Source organism: Penicillium atrosanguineum, assembly GCF_028827265.1.
Source record: "Penicillium atrosanguineum strain IBT 20685 chromosome Unknown utg000002l_segment0_segment0, whole genome shotgun sequence".
NCBI lineage: Eukaryota > Fungi > Ascomycota > Eurotiomycetes > Eurotiales > Aspergillaceae > Penicillium > Penicillium atrosanguineum.
In genome coordinates, this window is record NW_026623134.1 from 223,802 (window position 1) to 245,449 (window position 21,648).

General features: G+C 46.1%; 6 protein-coding genes across 6 annotated transcripts; 2 read left to right on the forward strand and 4 right to left on the reverse strand.

The window, feature by feature from the left end:
- Positions 1–108: 108 nt before the first annotated feature.
- Positions 109–1,554, reverse strand: N7443_001816 (nedd8-like protein; the record flags this gene model as incomplete). The annotated part of the gene is made up of 1 exon (XM_056881872.1): positions 109–1,554. The coding sequence occupies one exon, from the start codon at positions 1,552–1,554 to the stop codon at positions 109–111; it is 1,446 nt and encodes a 481-aa protein (XP_056743713.1).
- Positions 1,555–4,935: 3,381 nt separating this feature from the next.
- N7443_001817 (beta-xylosidase) lies at positions 4,936–6,135 on the reverse strand (the record flags this gene model as incomplete). The annotated part of the gene is made up of 1 exon (XM_056881873.1): positions 4,936–6,135. One exon carries the CDS (start codon positions 6,133–6,135, stop codon positions 4,936–4,938), a length of 1,200 nt encoding a protein of 399 aa, XP_056743714.1.
- Positions 6,136–8,507: 2,372 nt separating this feature from the next.
- N7443_001818 (cytochrome P450) lies at positions 8,508–10,233 on the reverse strand (the record flags this gene model as incomplete). The annotated part of the gene is made up of 2 exons (XM_056881874.1): positions 8,508–9,686; positions 9,763–10,233. 2 exons carry the CDS (start codon positions 10,231–10,233, stop codon positions 8,508–8,510), a joined length of 1,650 nt encoding a protein of 549 aa, XP_056743715.1.
- Positions 10,234–11,214: 981 nt separating this feature from the next.
- On the forward strand, positions 11,215–12,963 carry N7443_001819 (uncharacterized protein; the record flags this gene model as incomplete). Its single annotated transcript, XM_056881875.1, has 3 exons — positions 11,215–11,335; positions 11,407–11,689; positions 11,745–12,963. The coding sequence occupies 3 exons, from the start codon at positions 11,215–11,217 to the stop codon at positions 12,961–12,963; spliced, it is 1,623 nt and encodes a 540-aa protein (XP_056743716.1).
- Positions 12,964–15,131: 2,168 nt separating this feature from the next.
- On the reverse strand, positions 15,132–16,132 carry N7443_001820 (Zn(II)2Cys6 transcription factor domain-containing protein; the record flags this gene model as incomplete). The annotated part of the gene is made up of 2 exons (XM_056881876.1): positions 15,132–15,864; positions 15,921–16,132. 2 exons carry the CDS (start codon positions 16,130–16,132, stop codon positions 15,132–15,134), a joined length of 945 nt encoding a protein of 314 aa, XP_056743717.1.
- A 2,100-nt stretch (positions 16,133–18,232) lies between these two features.
- Positions 18,233–18,828, forward strand: N7443_001821 (uncharacterized protein; the record flags this gene model as incomplete). The annotated part of the gene is made up of 2 exons (XM_056881877.1): positions 18,233–18,644; positions 18,704–18,828. 2 exons carry the CDS (start codon positions 18,233–18,235, stop codon positions 18,826–18,828), a joined length of 537 nt encoding a protein of 178 aa, XP_056743718.1.
- Between the last annotated feature and the right edge of the window lie 2,820 nt (positions 18,829–21,648).

The window sequence follows — 21,648 nt, forward strand, 5'->3', positions numbered from 1 at the left end:
AATTATCGTTGAAAGAACAACAGTACAACCAAGGCGGACACTGTATTAATCACCGTTTATTTACTTCATTCACATCGACATGGACAATAATGAAATAAGCTTTAAGATCTAGGTACTCACTCCAGAATGTTTCCGAAGCAGATCAGTTCCGCGAATGACTGACCAGTTCGTCGACTGCTGGGTCAACATCAATGTGTCAAACAGAAACTTTGACAGCTCCTCTTCCATGTCAGCGTCCACAATCGAGCTGTATGATTGACCATGAGTCCGTAATTCTGCCTTCAGACGTGTTAAAGCCATCGAGACAACGACATTAGAATTAATGATTCCCTCACAGTGGGGCCAGGTCTGCAAGGTGTAGATTGCCTGCAAGCGAGTTGAATAGTCTGGACACTGCGAGGCCACCACCCATAAGCCCGGGAGGACGCCGTAGTCCAAAGTAAATGTTGGGCGATCAGAACATTTGGCTAGGAACTGCTGATGTGCCGAGAGCAGGGTGATATAATCCGGTGTCAACCTTGCAGGCACTTGTCCTTTGATGAGACAGGTCTTCAGACTGAGGATCTGTCCAAGACTCTGGAGTTGAAGCAGATCGATAGCTTGCTGCTCACGACCACGAATGGTATGATAAAATTCGCGATTAAATATCCCGAGATGGTATTGGAACTCATAGTTCAGGCACAAAATTTGTTGCTGCTTCTGAAAAAACTCATCATATTGTGCTGCAGTTTCAACAGCGGATAACGGCCAGCATCGGGCGAGAAAAGTTATACCTATATTCAAGAGAAGAGTCACGCTTCGGTGTACATCTGACACAGTTTGCATTCCAGAAAAACGATTTAGGGTATGCACGACATCATCGATTCCAAAATTGGTGAATAGGAACGGGGTGCCAGGCCCAAAATGGGCGGATTGGATATCAAGTCGTCTGAAGATTTGGAGCAGCGAATCGTCTATGCTAATTGTTGAATGATAGTCCTGTGTTTCTTTGAGGATGCGAAGCCCACTATGTAGGTGCTGGAAGGCATTGTCATACCGTCCCAGCAACAGCTCCGACATGACAAAAAGAAGGCAGCATACGAGTATAACTTCCCTGTACTGAGGGTCGTTCGAGGCCTGGCGTTGGGAGAGATGAGTATAAGCTCGCGAGGCCTGCTGAAGTGCCAAGCGATGACGAGCTCGCTGGAGGTTTTCCCCAGACAAGCGCATTTCGTTCGCGTCCGAGTCTTCGTGAAGGGCACCGAGCATATTGGCGGCATGATACACAGCAGGGTCAACATGACTAATCTGCAAGATAATGTTCTGCCAGAGAGGAGAGTGAAAGAATGCTCCGAAGCCAGGAATGGAGCAATATTGAAAGTATGAAAAGCATCGTCGCTCGTCCATGGTAGTCACCCATCCCGGGTGAAGGTAAATACTCTGGGTCAATGTGAGAGCTCGCTTCCTGACGGGCAAGCGATGCAGATCATAGCCATCGCATTTTCGGCTGGTAGATTTGCAGGTGTTGCATGTCCCAGGAGTTTCGTCGCACTTAACGTGTCGAATGCTGTTCATCTCACCAGTTAATGCGGTGCTTATTCCATTTGACCCCGCAGGAGCCAGTCAGCCGTTGCACGTTCAGGGGATAGATACCCACCGGCATGTTCGGCATCCCTTCAACGACCGAGTGCTACAATTCCTGCGTCGCTTTATACGCAGCATCACGGACGGGCCACAAGAAGGATCGAGTGTTGAAAAAAAGGAAAAGGAAAGAATCGCAAAGCGGGGTTTCTTAGTCTTCAGCTTCAGACCCCAGCTTTAGCTTCCGGCTGCCGAGCAAGGGTTGGGGGCGAAAATGTGGACCGTGGATTCGGCTCAAACAACAAATACCTGGGAGCTGAGCTTCCAATTTTCATCATCGACTTTGATCAACGTTATCCTCATATTTCTTCAATTCAGATGATAAATAAGGGCAAATGCCGATTAAGTTTTTCATCTTGTTGATGTTGTCGCGGTATACTGGTAGTTTTCTTTCTGCCAGACTTCTCTAGTTTCATGTGACTTACATTACCAGACGTTTCTGACTCGTATTGTAAGATACAGAAACTATCTAAGGAAGCGGTCTGGGGGGCGGACTAGCCATTATCTTTCCATATCAGGACTAGCGTATATCCTGGAACCGAGTAAGAAGAGTGTGAAGGTATAATTGATTTCGGAAACTACTGTACTTACTGGTTACCTCTTTCGAGCCGTGGAACTTGGAGCCCTTATATTTCTCCGTGCAAAGTCGATCCTTCGTCTTCTGGTTAGAGTGTTGAATGGTTACCATCAAACCAGTCGTGCCTAGAGTGCGCCAAAAACCGCAATTGGGGGCAAACCTTGCCCCCAAAAACCAAACAGCAATGGTTGCGGTTTGAAACCGCGAAAACCAAACCAAACCACAAACCATTGCGGTTCCCCATTGGGGGGCCCTAACAAAAACCATTTTTGCATAAAATTAAGGTCTTGGCATACATAAACTTACTGATTCATACTTTTAGATTACTGTTATTAAACTATGTTTTGGTCTTAACACTACTTAATTATATTTTTTGACTATAAAAGCTATCAAATATAGGGTAATTCACTTATATATAAAATTAAAAGTAGAAGTAATAGAATATTCCTTTATTTTTAGTGTATTAATCGTAGGTAGTTAGCCAGTATTAGGTAATAGGTCCCTTAGCTATATTTTATTGCGAGGATATATATATTTAATATATTATTAAACGCAGACTTTTAGCAGAATAGGTTTCTCGTAGTTTTGATGGTTTCTGGTAGTTTTTAATAGTTTCTGGTGGTTTCTGATAGGGTCTGGTGGTTTTTGATAGGTTTTAGTGGTTTTTAATAGGTTCTGATAGTTTCTAATAGTTCCTGATGGTTTTAACCTATATAGTAAGTAACCTTTATCTAATTAGCGGCTTAGTACCATCTTCTAAAGTGATATATTAATTTATTTAGGAGCCCATTATTTATCGGTCGCGTCTACGTAAAAACCGCACAATTTTTGTAAGTTAGTCCCTTACCTCTTAGTAACTACTATATTTACTATATCATTTATCTTATTATATCTCAAAATTAGTGTCGGCCAACGAGGCCGGTAAAAGGAAGATAGAATAATCGATCGGCAATCGAACTGATATAGTAATAATCAATCAAGGAGGACTCAGGCGAGAGTCTCCGGGCTCATAACTGTCGGCCGTGAAGGGAGGCGGATACCACGAAGCTTTTCGTGGCGCGGGGTACGCTTTTGCTGATGCTTCCCCACCACGGACCGTTGACTATCCGACCAAGGAAGGGTTGATCGGATAAAGATAGAAAAGAATAAGATAGAGTGCAAAGGGCTTATACACTCTAAATGAGCACAATCCACAATCCTCAAACAAAGGACTAAGCAGAAGGTCTTTCTAAGCAGATAGAAAGGGATAGTAGAATATTTTGAAGAGAGTGAAAGGTCTGTTCTTTCTACTTGGTGTCTCGCGCGTATTTATAGACAGAAAGTGGTCAAAGTCACATACTTTATATCAGATAACCAGAATAGAATCAGGGAAGGAAATGTGATAGAACTGATGGCGTGATGAGGAATATGTCATCAATCTGGTGGGGTAAAGAGGGGTAAGCGGTTTGGAGGGGTAAATCATGTTCGCATCTCTTTCTTTTCTTCTTCTTCTTCTTATGTTGAATAAGAGGATACCTTCACCTAATGTATCATTGGTCCAAATTCCAACAAATATACTAACCCCTTAATGCCTAATACCGCTTTATCCAACCAGTGGACCCAAATTGGACAAAGGAAGACTCATTGGATAGACTATAAGCAGATATAGTCTAAACGAGAACAATTAACCCTGACTAAGGGCTTTTACCCTTTGCAAGCAGGCAAGGAACTTAGGTAAGTATCCCGAGAGTGAAAGGAATGTGAAAGGTCTGATTCTTCTACCTAGTAATTCATCGCGTATTCATAGACAACTTCAGCACTTCTGTCTATAAATACACGCGAGACATCAAGTAGAAATGACAGACCTTTCACGCGAGCCTTTCAGATTCGGTCAGACAACGATTTAGATAGAAGAGACAACGAGATATCGATCTCTTCACGGAGATATCCGAAGCCCGCAATCAACAATGCTTGTCAAAGTCGACACAGCGACAGAAAATTATTATCTCCAAGCCCATGGATTATCACCACTGAATCATACTTATCAATTTTTTGTAACTAGTAAGCTTTTGGTTTCATGATGTGCGACAGGGAAGAGTGGCACTAGTCTTTTCATAAATACCTTAAATACGAGGTACCTAGTCCTCATATCTCCTCGCCCATAGCTCCTACTACTCCTCTTTGACTCGAAATATAATTTAAATTTAATATAAAAATAGAATTTGAAGTTTGAGTCGAGCACCTTTCCGCATTCTGGAAGCCTTGGGAGGAACTTACTGCATATTTCTAGCACTATCTTGGAAAAGAAATAAGCTGATTATCAAGCAGTCGACCGCATTCCAGCTGTCAGTGAAGATGGTAACGTTTCAATGACAAGGTACAATTTCAATTGCCCAGTGAATTGCGGACAATTTCACCAGAATGTCTTTTCTGGTTAGCGATAAACAAGGAAACTAAGGATACCGGCAGGAATGACTGGCGCTACATGGAGGAATTCAGAACTAAAGATATAATTTGTCAAGAATAAATCAGACCACTGATTTGCAAAATCTAGCTTCGCACCAGCATACGCTAATTTCACGTGTTTTCATAAATATATATGGTCATGTGTGTGGTGAATAAATTCATGAATTCCAAGACTTCTAGTTCGCAAAGGGTTACCGAGAATAATAAGTGCCAAACAAGAAATCATAACATTTGACAGAAAATTCATTGATACAGATTGAAGAACAGTCGAAGATCACAGAAAAGTGTGGTTTTCAGAGCTTTTGCATTAGACGGTTCCCCTTGTGATAGAGAAGCCTGATGTTTTCCCTCTGCAGTTCTTCTACCTCATGGCCAGGGGTATTCAAACTTAATGGGCCGTGAACTTCTTTAGTCCACTTGGAGCGACTGCAATCGAATCTCCAATTGCGTGTACCAACCTTGACTAAATCAGCCAAAAAGCATTGATCCAGGCTTCGGTCCTGAACAAATACAACCCCTGATGATTGCTTTTCTAGCGGAATCACAAGTCGATAAAGGGCTAAGAAATCGTCGAAAGTACGGTCCACATGGAGTTCGGAACCAACATGGATAATTCCAAATGTCTTTTTCGCTGCATGAAGGAGGCAGACATTCGCAACGAAATCCACGGGGATCTCCTCCAAAATGTTGGTTCCGGTTGTGGAACCCTCAGTAGCATGCCAAATCTGCGCCGGATCACGCATAGCGATAAAAGTTTGTGCAAATTTGTTCAGAGGAAGTGAACTGTCCGGGCCGTACAATTTGTATGGATCGCGCATTGCAGGGCCAAAACATGCCGGCCGCAGAAGCAACAAAGGGAGGAGGGGGTATCTTTCGAGAAGAAGGCGCTCCATCAAGTATTTAGCATGAGCATAAGATGAAGAGAATCGCTGGGTGTCTCTCGAGTCTCCAGAATCAAGAATTGATGCCAGAACGTCTTCAGGATCGTTGTCCGAAATCTCGTAGATTTTCTCCTTTATCTCCCCATCGGGGAGAAAGCTATTCACATATGCAGTTGAGATCTGAATAAAGATCTTCAAAAATGGAAACTTAGAAGCAATTCGAGCGAGCTCCAAAGCTGGTAAACAGTTTTCCGAAATAGCATCGGATATAGTGGAGTTCAACGTGATATTTGCCGCGGTGTTGAAAATCAGTGTCACTTCTCGGCGTAGCTTTTCCATAGAAAGGGCATCTATACCGAAGCTGGGTAGGGTTATATCACCGCGAATGTAATGTATTTTCCCCGAGTCAATGACAGATTGAAATTCATCTCGCATCACATGTCGCCATTTGCTAATAGCGATATCGGGGGATGAGCGGATCAGAACGAAAATCTTGTTCGTGGGAAGTTGGACGGCAAGTTTGTACAGGAGACAGGCTCCAAGAGCCCCCGTACTTCCTGTGAGGAAGACAGTATGCTTCTTGAAGGTGTCTAAGTCTGGGTAATCGACCATCGTTGAAAGTTTGAATGAAGTAAGTGCTTTTCCTTGGCTTTACTATGTCTTTATCCGAGTTTGATCGAACATGTTCAAGGTGGGCACATTGATTCTTTTCGTCCAAAGTTGTTTTTAATATTAAAACAAGGATCAAAATATCAGCTTGTATTTTTCTGGTAATGGAATGTAGGGACAGATTCGGAATGATGCATGTTGCAGCGTGGAATGTGAGACCCTACTCCAGTGTAGCGATCGAAATACTGCAATGTCACACGCATCCGTAGTACAAACGGAAAATTGACGCCCTAACGACCAAAGATGATTTCTATGTGGGTAGAAAAGGCATCTCTCTGTAGACTAATCTGTACAATCAGTTAGCTTACAGGGTGTGTGCGCGCGCGCATGTGTGTGTTTGTGATTCATTTACCCTGACCCCTCACAAAAAGTTGAACTCTAGATTAAGGTACAAGTTTGCTGATTTGTCTACCTGGAAAGATCCAGCTATTTCTTAATCGCAGCAGCTCATCTCCTTGCTGCCTAGCCAAGTGCTTGCCTAACAGGCAGCCACTCCCACAAGTCTATATACATCACGTGACCTGGGATCCAACTAAACCGGCGACACGCGCTATCGCACACAGATGCCCTGAATGATAAGAAGAAATGGCAGGAGCAAGAAGTCAAAGATATATTGGATTGTTTAAATGATATCCGGGCGCTGACTAATGGGAAGGTACCTTACTTAGATAATATAACAATAAACAGCCGCAATCTTACGGAAAAGAGTAAAGTCAGTAACCTGCTATCGATTGCTGTATTTGGATTCGGCTTAGGGCTACGGCATATCAAGCTCTTCGTGGTCTTCGAAAACGCCTTCTGGAGGTGGTGTGCTAGCCCGAGGTGAGGCTTTGTTTCCGTCCGCCGTGTCTGACCGTCTTCTTCACGTGCGCGTCTCCTGGTGCGGGGTGCCGTCTTCGTTTCAAGGTTTGCGGTTGGGTCGAACCATGCTTCTCTCTGCATGTTCGTGGTGAGGGGCTCGGGAGACCCCGTGTGTGGATCCGCCATTCCTCTCGGCACATGATCACAACGTTTTCCCAGTAAAAAGAAATTGCTCGCATTCGGATCGAAGATCGCTTGCCTCGATGTCCTTCTGATCAACAGATTACAGTATGGATGGATGGGTGGATGAATGGATGACGTTATTACACTGGCTTCTTGCAAATGAAAGCGATATGCAGGCTACACCAACTATACAAACATTGAAATGGGGATGGCTCAATGGCTGTCTGGCAATGCAGACTGGGCACCACTATCCAAGAGAAAACACATAACCACTCCCAGCCTATGGTAGAGGTCGTCCTATGTAAGGCGGTACGTATATCCTGAATAAGGCCATCCGGACTATACTCAATGCTTTATTGTAAATCAAAGAATGTAGTGACAACTGTAATGAATTAGGTAGATGTCTATCTTATCTCCACCCCTTTGAAGAAATATTGCTTACGCCTAAGGTATTCGTGACACCTCGGGGCGGAACTGTATCTATTATGTCATGCGTTCCTTTAAGTACAACAATAGCTAGATATTAAGTGTATTAAAAAATGACGTACATAATTACTAGGTGACTATGAATGCCAAGACCTAGGTTTTATGCAAAATGGGTAGAAATGGGTTACTTGCGGGTTTTCACTTTCAGATTCAAAACTCATTGGGTTGGGTTTTGATTCCAGAACTCATTCGCGAGTTTTGGCGTAGTCTACTCTAGTCTGTATCATAGGAGTCCTAGCGCCCGACGGGACGGAACCACTTTTGTTAGTCCCTCCCATAGGACTAAGGCTTGTCCCATATCCCATCCTGTTGGTCCCATAGGAAGGGACGGGACGGTCCCAAACGGGAATTCCCATGGGACTATCAATATCTAGTCTCCCTGTCCCAAGATCACTCCAATAATCTTTTTTAGTGTGACCAGGAAATCACAATATCTAGAACCAATGGTGAAGAAAAGGTATGCGACATCATTTGTCCCGCTCGCTTACTGGTTAAATTCCCCGAACACGCTACGCCACAAAGTGTACCGCCTATAACATTGTCAAGGGATGCTATCGCACCAATATGATCACGAAGTTTCGCGAATTCGAAAAGGAGTCTTTACTGGCAATTCTCTATAACTCAGATGACACAAAAATAGGGCCTTGAGGGATATGTAGTGAATATCATTTCCCAGACTAATATGGGAAAGCCGGAGTATCTCCGGCCTGACTAGACCTTCAGATCTGACCTACCGGAAAATGCCCGTACCACGTGCAGATCCTTGGCAAGATCCCCCAAACAACAAATACATTCTGATTAAACATTCCACTATCTAAACGATATCGTAATCCTGCCCAGACCATTCAAACCTCTATCTTTGCCTGATGCAATCTCACAGTCACCGGATCAGCCGGACATGAAGTAAGCGAAACACCATACCGAATCTGCCTCTCAGAGTGCACTTCCTCAATCCTATCAAACTTCTGCAACAACCTCACCAGCACATAACTAGACCGCATTAAAGCAAATTGCTGCCCAATGCACGTTCTGGGTCCCCCATTGAATGGAATATATTCCCAGGTGACCTTCCGATCGGCCCACCGGTCCGGATTGAATATTTCAGCATCCTGGCCCCAGATATCTTTTCGACGATGCAGGACGTAGGTGCCGTACATGACTGTACGGCCCTTCCGGATATAGATCGGAGAGGTACCGTCTTCCCCGCCGCCACGAGGGAGTGTAGTATCTCTTGTCGCACAACGGCGATTGAATGGTACCACCGGGTAGAGACGAAGGGTTTCCTTGAGAAAATACTGGAGGTACTGGCATGATTTCAAAGTCGCAAAGTTCATGTTGCGTGGTTGATCGTGAGTACCAAATTGCTCGAGGATATCGCTCCGAAGTCTTGCGAAGATGTGCGGGTGTCGTGCGAGAAGGAGGATTGTCCAGCTCAATAGAGAAGCCGTTGTGTCACGGCCTGCTAGAAGGACGTTTAAACATTCATCGCGCAATCTAACGGGGTCTTTGGTAGTATTAGTCAGGGCTTTCAGAAAAACATATTGCGATGGAATATTTTCGATGCTCTGGGCTTTCTCTTCTTGCTGCTGCGCCTGCTTAAGAGCAGAGTGAACATACTGGTCCACGAAGGCGTGCACAATGTTGATACACTTCCGAAACTCCTGGTTGTAGATGACCCAGTAGAGCCGCTCGAACCGGAGTCGCTTCGCGAGATACCACATGCACCGGTCAAACGCGTAGAGAAAAGTATCATCAGAGGCCTTCCCCGTTTCATTTTGCATAGCAGCAATCTGGCTACCACAGCTTTTACCAAAGAGGAACTCTGTGGCCGAGTCAAGGGTAAGACGAAAGAAGATTGCTTGTATATCCACCACAGAGGACCAGCCGTCAGGTAGCATCGGAATGGCACGCAACGCGTTGTGAACATGATGTTCTTCCTTGTCAAGATTGCTCATTTGATCTCGAGTAAACTGAGGCCGTAACAATGATCGGGAACGCGACCAACTCTCACCATCAGTAGTAAACTAGTTCAGTCAGCCAATGCGTCCCCCCCCCCCTTGAGGAGAGAAATGCTACATCCGGGGCAGGGAAAAGACTCACGATTCCATGACCAACTACAGGCTCAGCTACATTACGACGCATATCACCCAAACTGAAATCATTGAACTGAGTCGCCAGCATGGCCTGGATGTTCTTTGGATCTGCCGTGAACAAGTTCTCCCGACCTGCTTGGCACAGACGAAAGGTAGAAACGTATCTGTCATGCTGACGGGATAGGAGAGCCATCCGCCGCTCTGCCAGATGTGGGAGCAGCTTCTCTCTTGCTGCTTCAAGTGTCTCGAAGAGGGTAGAAAGACCGAAAGGGTCCTGGCTGGGGTAAAGAGGGACTTCTCCACAGCCTAACCTGTGAGACTTCTGGGCATGACGCCAGGTGGAGTAGACGGAGAGAAGCAGACGCCCTGCGATCGCGAGTGACACAAGGGCTAGGACTAACCAGCTTTGCATGAAGGGATTGTCGAGCTTTATGGCACCAGTAGAGGAGGTGTTGAGATCCGCTTTTGAGTCGGACATGTTGTGAGAGTTGGAGAAGAGGGATCTGGCCAAGAGATGAAGTAGAAATGGACAACGGTAATTATCTTATCGGGAGATTCCCTCAAGCATAAAAAGTGCTGAAGAAGGCTAGCAAGAGCAGGCAAAGAAGGACCGGTGAGCGGATTCACCAGCAGTATACTATCGCGATATTAATATAACAAAAACAAATCCTCCAGTAATTCATCAGAAATACGGCAATGATATGAACCCATGGTGAATCAGCAATATTCGACTCTATATTTAGCGTAGATAAATAAAGGGCCCATGATCCTCGCAAAAAAAAAGATAATGGAACGCCTGATGCTCCACGATAGCCACTCTTATGTCTCTTTTTACACCTGAGCGCTGCATTTTTCCTAATCCGGTATTCGCTAGCCATCTTGGATTCTTGCTTGGCATAGCCAACATTTTTCTTGGCATGCCGACCGTGATTACTTTTTTGAGGCTGTGGAGTGCCTCTACGGTGCCAGGTGTCCCTCTGCTTGGCAGATGGAATATAACCTCGGTGAATAAGCAACCGCGCTGACGTGATACGAATTATATTTCTTTTACGCCTGGAATACAGGCTTAGATGTCTTTTTGAGCGCGATCGGGCATGTTCAAAATCGTAATGAATGGGTTCAAATCTAGATAAGATACTGACCAGTACAACGAACGAGATAGTCGCTTGGATATCAGTTGGCTGACAGTCCAATGCAGATAGACAAGAGAACATATTACTATCCTTGTCTGTCGTGCATTGACATTGCCACTAGGAGATCGTATATGGAATATATTAGGCGACTTTTCGTCGGACAAGGATGAAGCAACTCTCTTCCATTATTCATTTCCCACATATCTTGGTGTCCATAAAAGTCATACGTATCTACAAGAAACGCCCTTCCCTTACACGTAATACCGTTTGCTGGCGTGTATTGGCTCCTTTATCGTCAAGACCCATCTTTCAGCATCAACCTCATTATGTCGTCTTCAGGAAAAGATGAGAGCTCATTGTCCCCAGGAACTCATCCTCGCAGCCATATCCCTGATTGGAAGTGGAAAGGAACCCTTGCAGTGCTTATTGTGACAACCCTTATTAATGGTCGGTTGATTCCACGTATCATAACTCCAGGTACATCCCAAATCATCATTCTGACAAAGTTGTTGTTTTAGGCTATGATGTGAGCAACGTGGCTAATATTCAGCCCGCCCTTTACGAAGCCTTCGGCAACATTACGCTTCTGCCATGGATCAGCCTGTCCTTCAGCCTCGCCGTGTTTGCCGTCCTATCCTTCTCCCGGAAGATCATGTATTGCGTCGACATGAAATGGATTTATATCTCTAGCATCGTGATATTCATGACTGGTGCTGCTGTGGCAGGTGCAGCCCCCAACCTCCCTGCGGTCATTGTTGGACGGATCGTCATGGGTGTCGGTGGAGCTGTGGTTTACCAAAGGTCTGTTGCGATCTACCTCCGATATTTTAGGTTCATAGAGCTAACGGTAACATAGCAATTTGACATTTGTCGCTGTCTTCGCCACGCCCGATGAGACACCTCGTCTATTCGGTCTTCTGAGCGCAATCTGGGCGGTGGGTCTCGTCATTGGAGGTCCTATCGGATCCGCTCTCGAATCGAACAGACACACCACCTGGCGGTGGGCTTTCTACATGAACCTACCCTGGGGGGTTCTCAGTCTTGCGGTCGCCATTCTTTGCCTTCCTCGCAAATACTTAGGGCCAGACACTCCGTTGGTCTCCCGACTGATGGCGATCGACCCCGTCGGCATTGCGTTCAACATAGCAGCCCCAGTACTATTTGCCCTCGCATTGGAATTTTCCGGTCCTGTATGGGACTGGGGCTCCGGGCGCTCTATTGCAGTCTGGGTGGTTTTCGGAGTGGTTCTGGTTGGATGGATCGTCCAACAATATTGGTGCATTGGCACGACTTCTGAACAACGCGCTGTCCCTCTTCACTTGTTCAACCGGGTTGACCTGCTTCCGCTTTGGATCGCGTCTGGCTGTGCGGGCGCATCATACGCTATCACACTCTACTACACGCCGCTCTTCTTTGCTTTCGTTCGCGGCCACAGCGCCATAGAGCAGACCACCCGTCTCCTTCCTTTTGTTATGGTCTTCATTGCCGTGGTCATCTTCGTCGGTGGATTGCTCCCGGTGTTCGGTCGTTACAATCTTATCTACATCGTTGCAGGCATTACAACTGTCGCGGGAGCCGGCGCTATGGCCGGCACACTGAGTCCCGGTGTCTCCGAATCCCAGATCTTAGGCTTGGAAGCACTCATAGGCGTTGGCCTTGGATGTTCGTTCCAGCACGGGGTAGGTGTCTCGAATGTGATAAACAAGAACCCACGGGACCGCGTTGACAGCGCGGTCATGTTCAACATGGCACAGATGGGTGGCATTGCAATTGCTCTGGCGCTTGCGGGCTCGATTTTTCAAAATGTGGGGTACAAACTGCTGATGGACGCCATTGGGGACAACGGATACTCGAAAAAAGACCTGCGTGAGGCGCTCGCTGGGGTATCGTCAGCAGTCTGGCAGTCTGGAAATCCCGATGTACTTTCTCGTGGAATTGATGCCGTGGCCACGGTGATTGGGCGGGAGTTCTATCTAGTTGTGGCTGGTGGTGCCATCTGTCTCGTGTGCGGGTTGGTGATGCGTTGGGAGCGGTTGGACTATGGCAGGCATAAGAACAAGCCTGTCGAGGAATGAACGTTTCTCAGAATAATGAATTCTTAGCTACCACTCGACTTCCTTCGGTGTGCGTCTATTCTCAGCTTGCCACGGAAAATAATTTTTCAGATATACTTTGCCATGCAAAATCTTGGCATCTTTGCCTCGCGGCTCATACGATATAGTAAATGGTGAATCAGATTACCGGGCCTGTATGTCCGCGGAGAAGTTGAGTAGAACCATCAATCTTCCCGTACGTACCATAGTCCAATGCAACGCTTGATTGATAACTTTTCACCACAGTAGAGGTTGGCCATTGTCTGAAACTGTTACGGTATGAGGCCGATGCAGTTCAGGAACAAAGCCGCACTATCGGAAATAATTTCCGAGGTGTCTGTCTATACAAGGACTCGTGTTGATTGAAAACCAAATTCACCTTGTCACTGTATATATAGCCTCCTGAATTCCCTCAGAATTACATCAGAAACAAGACATGTCTGCCCCTCATGAATCTGCTATAACACCACATACGTATTTGGATAATAGGTAACCCGAATTCAGGCACTTTAAGAATACCACCCCTGATAAGATCCGGTTTTCAAGACATGGCAGCAAATTCAAAAAAATTGTGAAAGGCAGAAGTAGATTTTAAATGTCGCTTCAGGGAAAATGATAAAAGTAAGTGAGCAGCTGAGGCTTGGCATTATTCGGTTAGCCCATGGGCCCATAATTGAACTTCCAGCTCTTACAAAGTTGGAAGGGAAAATCACTTTCATAAACAGATGCTTGATTGTATCATCGAGTCAATAATAGTGGCCAGGGACAGTGGAGCATCAAGCCACCTGGATCAAAACGATCAGTCATCGGTAAACGACCTTACCTTGATTGATTCTAGCCTCGCCAGCAGACTAACCCAAAGCGAGCAAGCTCGACCCCTTACCAGAACGGTGCTGGGCATTGAAACGCCAATACTTGTGGAGCATAAACAAGGAAATTAGAAAGCCACTGACAGTGATAAAATTCATTCAGAAGATTGAAGAAGGGTTACAAACAAGAGACCTCTCCCAGGAATACTTAACAAGGATCAGTGATTGAGTCCTAGATCTCGTGGAAAACCCCGTTGGCATGGTCAAATATGGATTTCAATCACGAATTCAAGACCACCGTCAATAGAGTTCGACGATTACGACACAAGTACATACGGACAAAAGACCCCTGCGACTGGGTGCGATATTCTGTGGCACACAACAATAAGACATGCCTTGTCAAAAAAGCACTGTCTAGAGCGCACCGGAGTAGAGTTCAACTGGTGATGGAAGATGGCCCGCAGGGTATGTGGCCTCTGACCAAATGTGCGAGATAGCGCAGTGAAGCCTATGAGAAAGGTTTCAACCGATCACTAAAGGTTCAGAACCCTGCAAAACCAGATGAGCTTGCAGAGACGGTCGTTCAGAAGGCAGAAATTTTTTGGACAGCCTTTTTCCCCCGCCGGTATAAGCAGGTCTCTCCAACACTGTGTTTTATCAAAACTCTCAGCCGGTCAGATTCACGCCCATTACCGCGCAAGAAATACATGAAGCAGTAAGAACGGAAAAGCCAGATAAAGCTCCAGGAGAAGACGACATCCCAAAATCTTTCTGGCACCCGTTATCCTACAAGTGTCCGGTCAGCTATTCAATGCGTGCATACGCACTGGCTAAAACCCAGTAGGAGATAGCCACGCAGCGCTATGTCGAGTAGGAATGCGGCATGCTCTTGGCGAGAGACTCGAAGTCTTTTCAACGACGAGGTGTGGCGGCTACATCCATTCAGATGACACTGGGCGTATTTCTTGGCATTCCTGATTGGTAAGTCATTGAGCTGGAATTCCCTGAGGTGGTTCAAATTATGTTTCTGGTAACGAACATAAGTACGGACTGGCACAAGGATCTTGTGTTACGACATAGGTTCTAAGAGTATCGTACCCGTCTACAATACAAAAAGCAAAGGGAAACAGTTAATCGTTGAATAAAATGGTCTCAGTGGTATTCCCTCTCACTTTGTATGATCTTATAAAGATGTCATGGCCTTGCTCTCCTCGCTGCGCCGTGATATTGTCCAAGGACTTGGTGTCAACTAACATCCACTAGAGACGCTATAGGAGACGACTAATATAGTATATTCAGAGAGCGAAGCTTGCTCGAATTCGTAAGGGGCGTGGGGAGCTCCTAGGTTTTGGCAGCATCGAGCTTTCTATTTTGCAATTCGAGCGCTTCGAGCATGGATCGGAGCGAGGCAACAGATACTGGATTGGGTGTGCGGCTTTGCAGCCGATTCCATCTTGGAGCTCTTTCTTTGGGCAGAGATTCATGCGGGCAATGCGGGTCTGGCGTGTCTATCTCGCAGATCAGATTATACCCAGACTTGAAATGCATCTGTGCCTCAGGGTACTTGTTCTCCGTGCAGCAAATGGCCGTGAAAAGAATGCTAAGGGTAAGAACCCGCCACCAGCCATTGGATGAGTACGACTTGAGCAGGTCATGCACAGCTAGGTTATAGTGCAGAAGGGTATGCAAATTGGCAGGCGTTGTAGACGTGCCAGCAGGTACTGTGGAAACAGAAGACTCATGAGCCGACGCGAGGCTAACAATTGCATGCCAGATGGCATCGTCAAGGTAGCAGGCTCTAGGAATTTCTGTCTTCCAAAAGGTAGGATCAAAGACACTTCCTAGGGAAGGTGCTGTCACATCGACGAAGAAACGGAAGCTGCGTATTTCCTTTGGTTTCTTGCCAGGGAGAGGCGGGATAGGATTGGCCACAACCTGGAGGTGCCAAATCGACGGGTTTTGTGGCTTGGGAAACTCAAATGCTGGGATGGTAACACAACCGCTACACTTGCGGCCAATAGAAACACACCGCTTGTATGCCGGCCTTACCTCGTCGCAATGTACTGTCCGGATCCTATTGATGGTGGCTTATTTAGAGCTGGTCACCAAACACTGTTTGAGGGGGCGTACCTGCAGGTCTTGCACCCATTTCCACCTATAGTGTTGTACGCTCGTATGGCCTTAGTGCTTGCGACTCGTGGCTTGCTGTCACAAGCCTTGTGGGCTGTGGGAGGGCCCACAATAATGACCGACCTCTCGATAGGATGCTGTTCCGCCTTCGAGGAGGTGAAGTTCTGCTCTTGAAACTTGAAGCGCCGGACTCCATTATCGACACATGGCATCTGTAAGCGAGTACACCGCGAACAGCTGGGTTTTGTTTCATCACACTTCTTTTTCTGCTGACGACACGCCTCACAGGCTCGACTTGTTGGAACGCCGGGCATTGAACACTAAGCAGCCTCATATGAGTTTCTGCTCAAGTGGTTCTCCCGACTGAGATGAGCTACTAGGATGGAGAAAATCCTGATTCAGCGTCCAATATTGGTCCTTACCCGAGCATTGGGAGGTGGTAACTTAGTAGGCCTTGCCAAACCCGCCTACAGGTCGGGTTGCTGTCAGCAGACCCGTGGGCGGGGCACCACCTTTTTACTCAAGACACCAGCGTGACTCAGCATTCCAGGGCGCTCAGACAACGGTCAATACAATACTTAGAATTACAGCGCCCTACTCCGCAGAGGGAGTCGTCTACATGTTCCTATGGCTACACGCGGGGGCATGTAGGAGCTCACTTGAATATAAGAAGAGGATAACAGCTGGACAGAAGAGCTAAATTATGAGATTGTGATACCCGTGATACAAACTTGTGTGTTTATCGGTTCAACTTGCATGATTGCGTGGTGATTATGATGAGTCAGCATTAAAGCGATGTCTTGGGTAAAAAAGGGCGGTGTCCAAACCGGTCCCTATCGTGGTCTTGCCAGTGGAACCTGCAGTTTCGCTTGCTGTCACAGATTAGTGGCATGAAGGTTTATGATGAGTTTCTTGATTACTTTGTATTTTGGACCATTGTTATAGTGATAGAAATACATGCACCTAGGTTAGGTCATATCCGTTCTCTACCGAGGCGCATAACTAGTTGAAAGATACGCCAAAAATAACGTGGTCGGTAACCAGCTGCGCATGTAAGCGAGCTGCACACCCCAAAGCACCATAGTAATGCGATAGATTACAACATAGAATCGCAACAACAAGGGGTTAATATAGTATCATTCTATAGTAATAGACTTCTTGTGGCTTCTTGAGTCTATGAGTAAGACCTAGAGATATAATAAGACATCGTGGTCAAGAAATAAATATTTAATTTCAAACGAGAAAAATACATAGTATTTTATGGTAATGCAATGAAATCAATCTTTAAATTGCCTCGAGTTCGTATGTAGCATTTGTGATACTTAAAAGTAGTACCGTACATGATATAAATGGAAGAAAGTTCTTCGGTGACGAGGTATAAGTGTTTAAAATATCGCATTCACTATGTTGGTTTAGGGTGCGCAGCTGGCTTACCATCCACGTTAAGGGTGCCGAACGACTTTTTTAATAAAAGAAGTAATTCAATAAAGCAAAACATAGAATGCAGATATCTGCCTAGGGATACAGTTACGTGAGACGGGCTGGGTCTTTATTCTATCTACGGATACAATAGAATTTTGAGAATTTCCTAATGGCATGGCGAAAGTCATATTTAGTGTTACACCCGGTTATGATGTATAGAGGTGTAAGCTGACCACCCCGCCTTTGCCCTAGGCGTTAGCCTGGCCAATATCAGTCGTCGCTTGCTCACTCGTCTTACAGTCATGTTAACAGGACGTGGCAGGGCATACGGCTGAGGGAGAAAGATGCAGAGCCGAGAAGCCAAGGCTGAGGCTTCCGGGGGCTATGTCAGCGCTCCATAATACCCAAAGTGGTTAGATGCAGTGCAGAGGCGATCTTACCCCCGATACAGACATTGGGTTTATCCAAAGCCACTTAAGTAGAGGCCACGGTGACCGCTCTGGTGCTCCATGGCCACGGATTTAGTCTAGTCAGGGTGCGGAGGCACACCCCGGCATTGTGCATAGCTTCCTTAGCCGTGCCTAATCGCCATGCATAGACGGCGCGACACGACTAGGACGTCTGTTTCTATTGTTGGCGCCCTACCCTTGGTGACTTTAACTACATGAAAATGTATAAACAGCGCATTCTTCCCCGATTCAAAGAGGAAAAAAGGAACTTGTGGATAAGAGCAGCCAAGACTGACTTGTATCTCGCCAAATCTTGCAACATGGTTACTACTAAATACGCGATTGCGGCTTTATCCGTCACCGCCGGTACCATTCGTTAGTGGCCATCTATTTGATTCGCGAGAGGATGCATATATATCTTGGGGTCCATGCAATTCCACCATGGTCAACACGACTCTCCCTTCAGAGTGTGCCAATTTCGCAGTACCTCTTGACTACACCACGCCAAGCAATAAAGGTACTATAATGCTCCAGATCATCAGAATCAAGGCCCAGGTTCAGCCCGCCAAGGGTACCATTTTCCTTGCTTTGAAGGACCAGGATCTGATGGGCGAGCTTCTTTGGTCTCAGAAGCACCCACGCTGCAAGCTTACGTATTCCTTTTATATCCCTTTTACCCAAGGTGAATTTGAACATACCATTGCAATAATGTGGAAACAAGCGACCACGAATGCCGAAGTCTGTTACGAAGCGCATAAAAAGACACAGCCAGGTCTTGGGACGGCGTCAGTTGCTCGAGATCTCATCAGCGTTATTGACGCATTTGTTGAAGACGGCATGCTTCGATATTGGGGTAAATGCTATTGCCGCGTCAAAGCAAACCATATTAGCAATACCCGTACATCTTTTTAGGATTCTCATACGGTACCACTTTGGGCGCTACAGTTGCGTCCATGTTTCTAGACAGGATCGATAAACTCGTCATGGACGGCGAAAACCCCCATGAGTACTATCATGCAGCTGCGTATGTATTGTAACACATTCCAAGGATCGTCCACACATTCCAAGGCTGACTTGATATTTTAATAGCGATTTTTAAGAGTGGTCCGACTTAAACAGAGTGTTTTTCGAATTTTTCCTCAGCTGCGTCCGCACGGGACCCCAAAAATGCCCCTCAGCCACGGCCAACTTGACCGAAGGGCGACAGTGCTCCTTTGGAATATGCTACTATGCGTGGCTTTTTCTCCAACACCGTGTATGGCCCCAATCAATGGCCAGATTTGGCGAAACTAATGACATTGACAACCGCAAATCGAACCCAGACGCCCGAGTTCAGCACCTAACACAAGCAGTTACGATCAAGGCTTCTCGGTGGGTACTACCTGCCCCCCTTGGATGGCATCCATTGCTCCGACAGGACCGTTCGACTTGATTTTCTAGACGACTACGGTCCCGTTCAACGAAAGCTGTCTAGAATATCGAAAGTCATCAATGAAACGTTCAGAGGTCTGAGCACGACATGTGCGCAATTGAAATCGGATGTCAAGGGGGCCATGTACGGGCGACTTTCAGGTCAAACGAAGAATCCTATCTGTTGGCTACGAATAAGTATGACGGTCACACACCAAACCGGTCCGCCCAGAACGTCAGTTTAGGCTTCGAAGGCAGTGGTATACTCGTGGTTAATGGCTTTTGCGTGAGTGCCCGTGTATCTACCATCAATTGCAGGCTAAACTAACGTCGCTTCTTTAACACACGACCTTGGCCCAGCCGTCTGTCTGCAATATCAAGCACATTGCGGCGTATTGGTACAATCGGACTCTTCCGGCGGCGAGGCCTGTTTGCGAGGTGGATGGCGCACCTTACAGCACCTATACCCGGATAAATACCACGGACGATGCGTTCAGAGGCATATCAATTGGTTCTGGTTCAGGCGTGCCGCCAGGTTCTCCCCTTTTAGCGAATGCCGCGCCAGAACTGCAATTTGCATTTCCTAGTCTCGCGATCGTGATTGGCATGACCTTAGTCTTTGATCAATAGTTGACAGGATAGAGCGATGCTTCCTGAATGAAGGAAAGCACAAAGTCATTAGTGTTATAGCTACTGCTTATTTAATCTACTTCAACGTATACCACTGAACATCAAGACCGACCACCGAGAATGGGCGTCACTCAACCATTACCGATTCACTACGCCAACACCGTCAATTGAGAATCTGAAGCACTTGAAGATAGGACTGACGAACGAGAGGCGGGAGCATGCCACGGCGATGAGGGGATGCAGAAGGAGTGGAATAGTGTGGGCTTTGTACTTTTGGGTCTGATTTTATATAGGGGTTTCTATGCTTGGGATTTAGATTTAGTACACTTTTTTTCTGTGCCGGCCTCCTGCGGGAGACTGGTTCCCCTATGTTTTACTGTTTATTGCAAGCCGTGAGTCTGGAGTTAAGGACACCAAGTTCTGCTTCGGATTTGGACGAAGCGCCTGCATAGCCTCGACGCATCTAGTTAAGCTCTATCAGGTTAATAGAACTTTGATTGATTGATTGGCAGTCTATGAAAGCTCTACCGAAAGCACCCTTGTAGACTTTGAACTACTAATCAAATAGCTCAACAGCTAGAAGAAGGTTTTGGCCACGAGTATAACGTAAGGAAATGATTCTTTATGCTCGCTCAACAACTTACGGTAATCTGATTTACGCCAGAACAGCGGGGCAAGGTGAGATAGTCCTTTTTGATAGCTTAGAGATTAAATTGACACCTTGAACATAAGGCCTTCACAGGAACGTGGTAATTTAACCATGAGTACCTCAGTTACTGGCATAGATCCTTTTACGGCAGAATAAATAGTTACCTTATTTAATGTGGGGGGCGCCGGGATAGGTCATTTGGGTTGCCGGTTTACTCGAACCTGTGAAAATTTGTATTAAGTGAACAACCTGGTTCAAGACCCAGACAATCTTTCTGAAGAAATTGCTAGATTTTACCTTACCTCCGAAGCCATCGGGAAGCAGTTCATCACGCGAGTATAAAAGCCAGTCGGCATTGCAATTGATGATCATGTGAAAGATGTTCTTTTGAACATTCAGTACATTTTGTAGACGTTGAAAGGTATTTTAAGACTTTTGCCCCAATTGCGGTCACAAGCTCCACTAAATTTTCACATGTATTATACAACTGATGATTTTCCGTACAGTAGTTCCCGCTTCCTTTCTGCAGTATCGGCTCCCTAAATAAGAACCCCAAAGAAGAAATTTCGGTAATATTTTATATACGACGCTGCAAGCCGAAACTGGGGCTGTTCCTCATACTGCATTATGTCTGACCGCTCAATTATGGCTGTCACTGCCCTAGAGTCCTTTCAGTAAGACGATAAATTCGACTTGGGTTTTAGACACAGGGTTTGGATACGCAGCTCGTCTCTGGCTTCAATCAGCGAACTGTCCATGTACGTTATTTCAGCATCGAGCACGTAGTTGCATGTGATACTAGACCTCCCGCTGGTACCTCGGCTTTTATACATGTAGTCCGCGCTTTACTCGACCGCAGATTCATTGATAAAACTAGTGTCTACCTGAATATTTGCAAGGTAATTGGCCAGATTGCTTTCTGAAAAGCCAGCAGCCGACGTGAGAAAACAACAAGTGAAATGAAACTAGGGTTAGAGCTTTAGGGTTTCAGCCTATAAGCAACCTCTGCGTAACACATGGACAAGTCAGAGTTTGCTGTCCATATGTGGGCAGCCCATGGACGGGCTACGTGTCGAACCTTTTGTCCATGGGCAGTCTATGTCAATGTCTATATATTGAAATGGGGATGGCTCGATGGCTGTCTGGCAACGCAGACTGGACAACAACA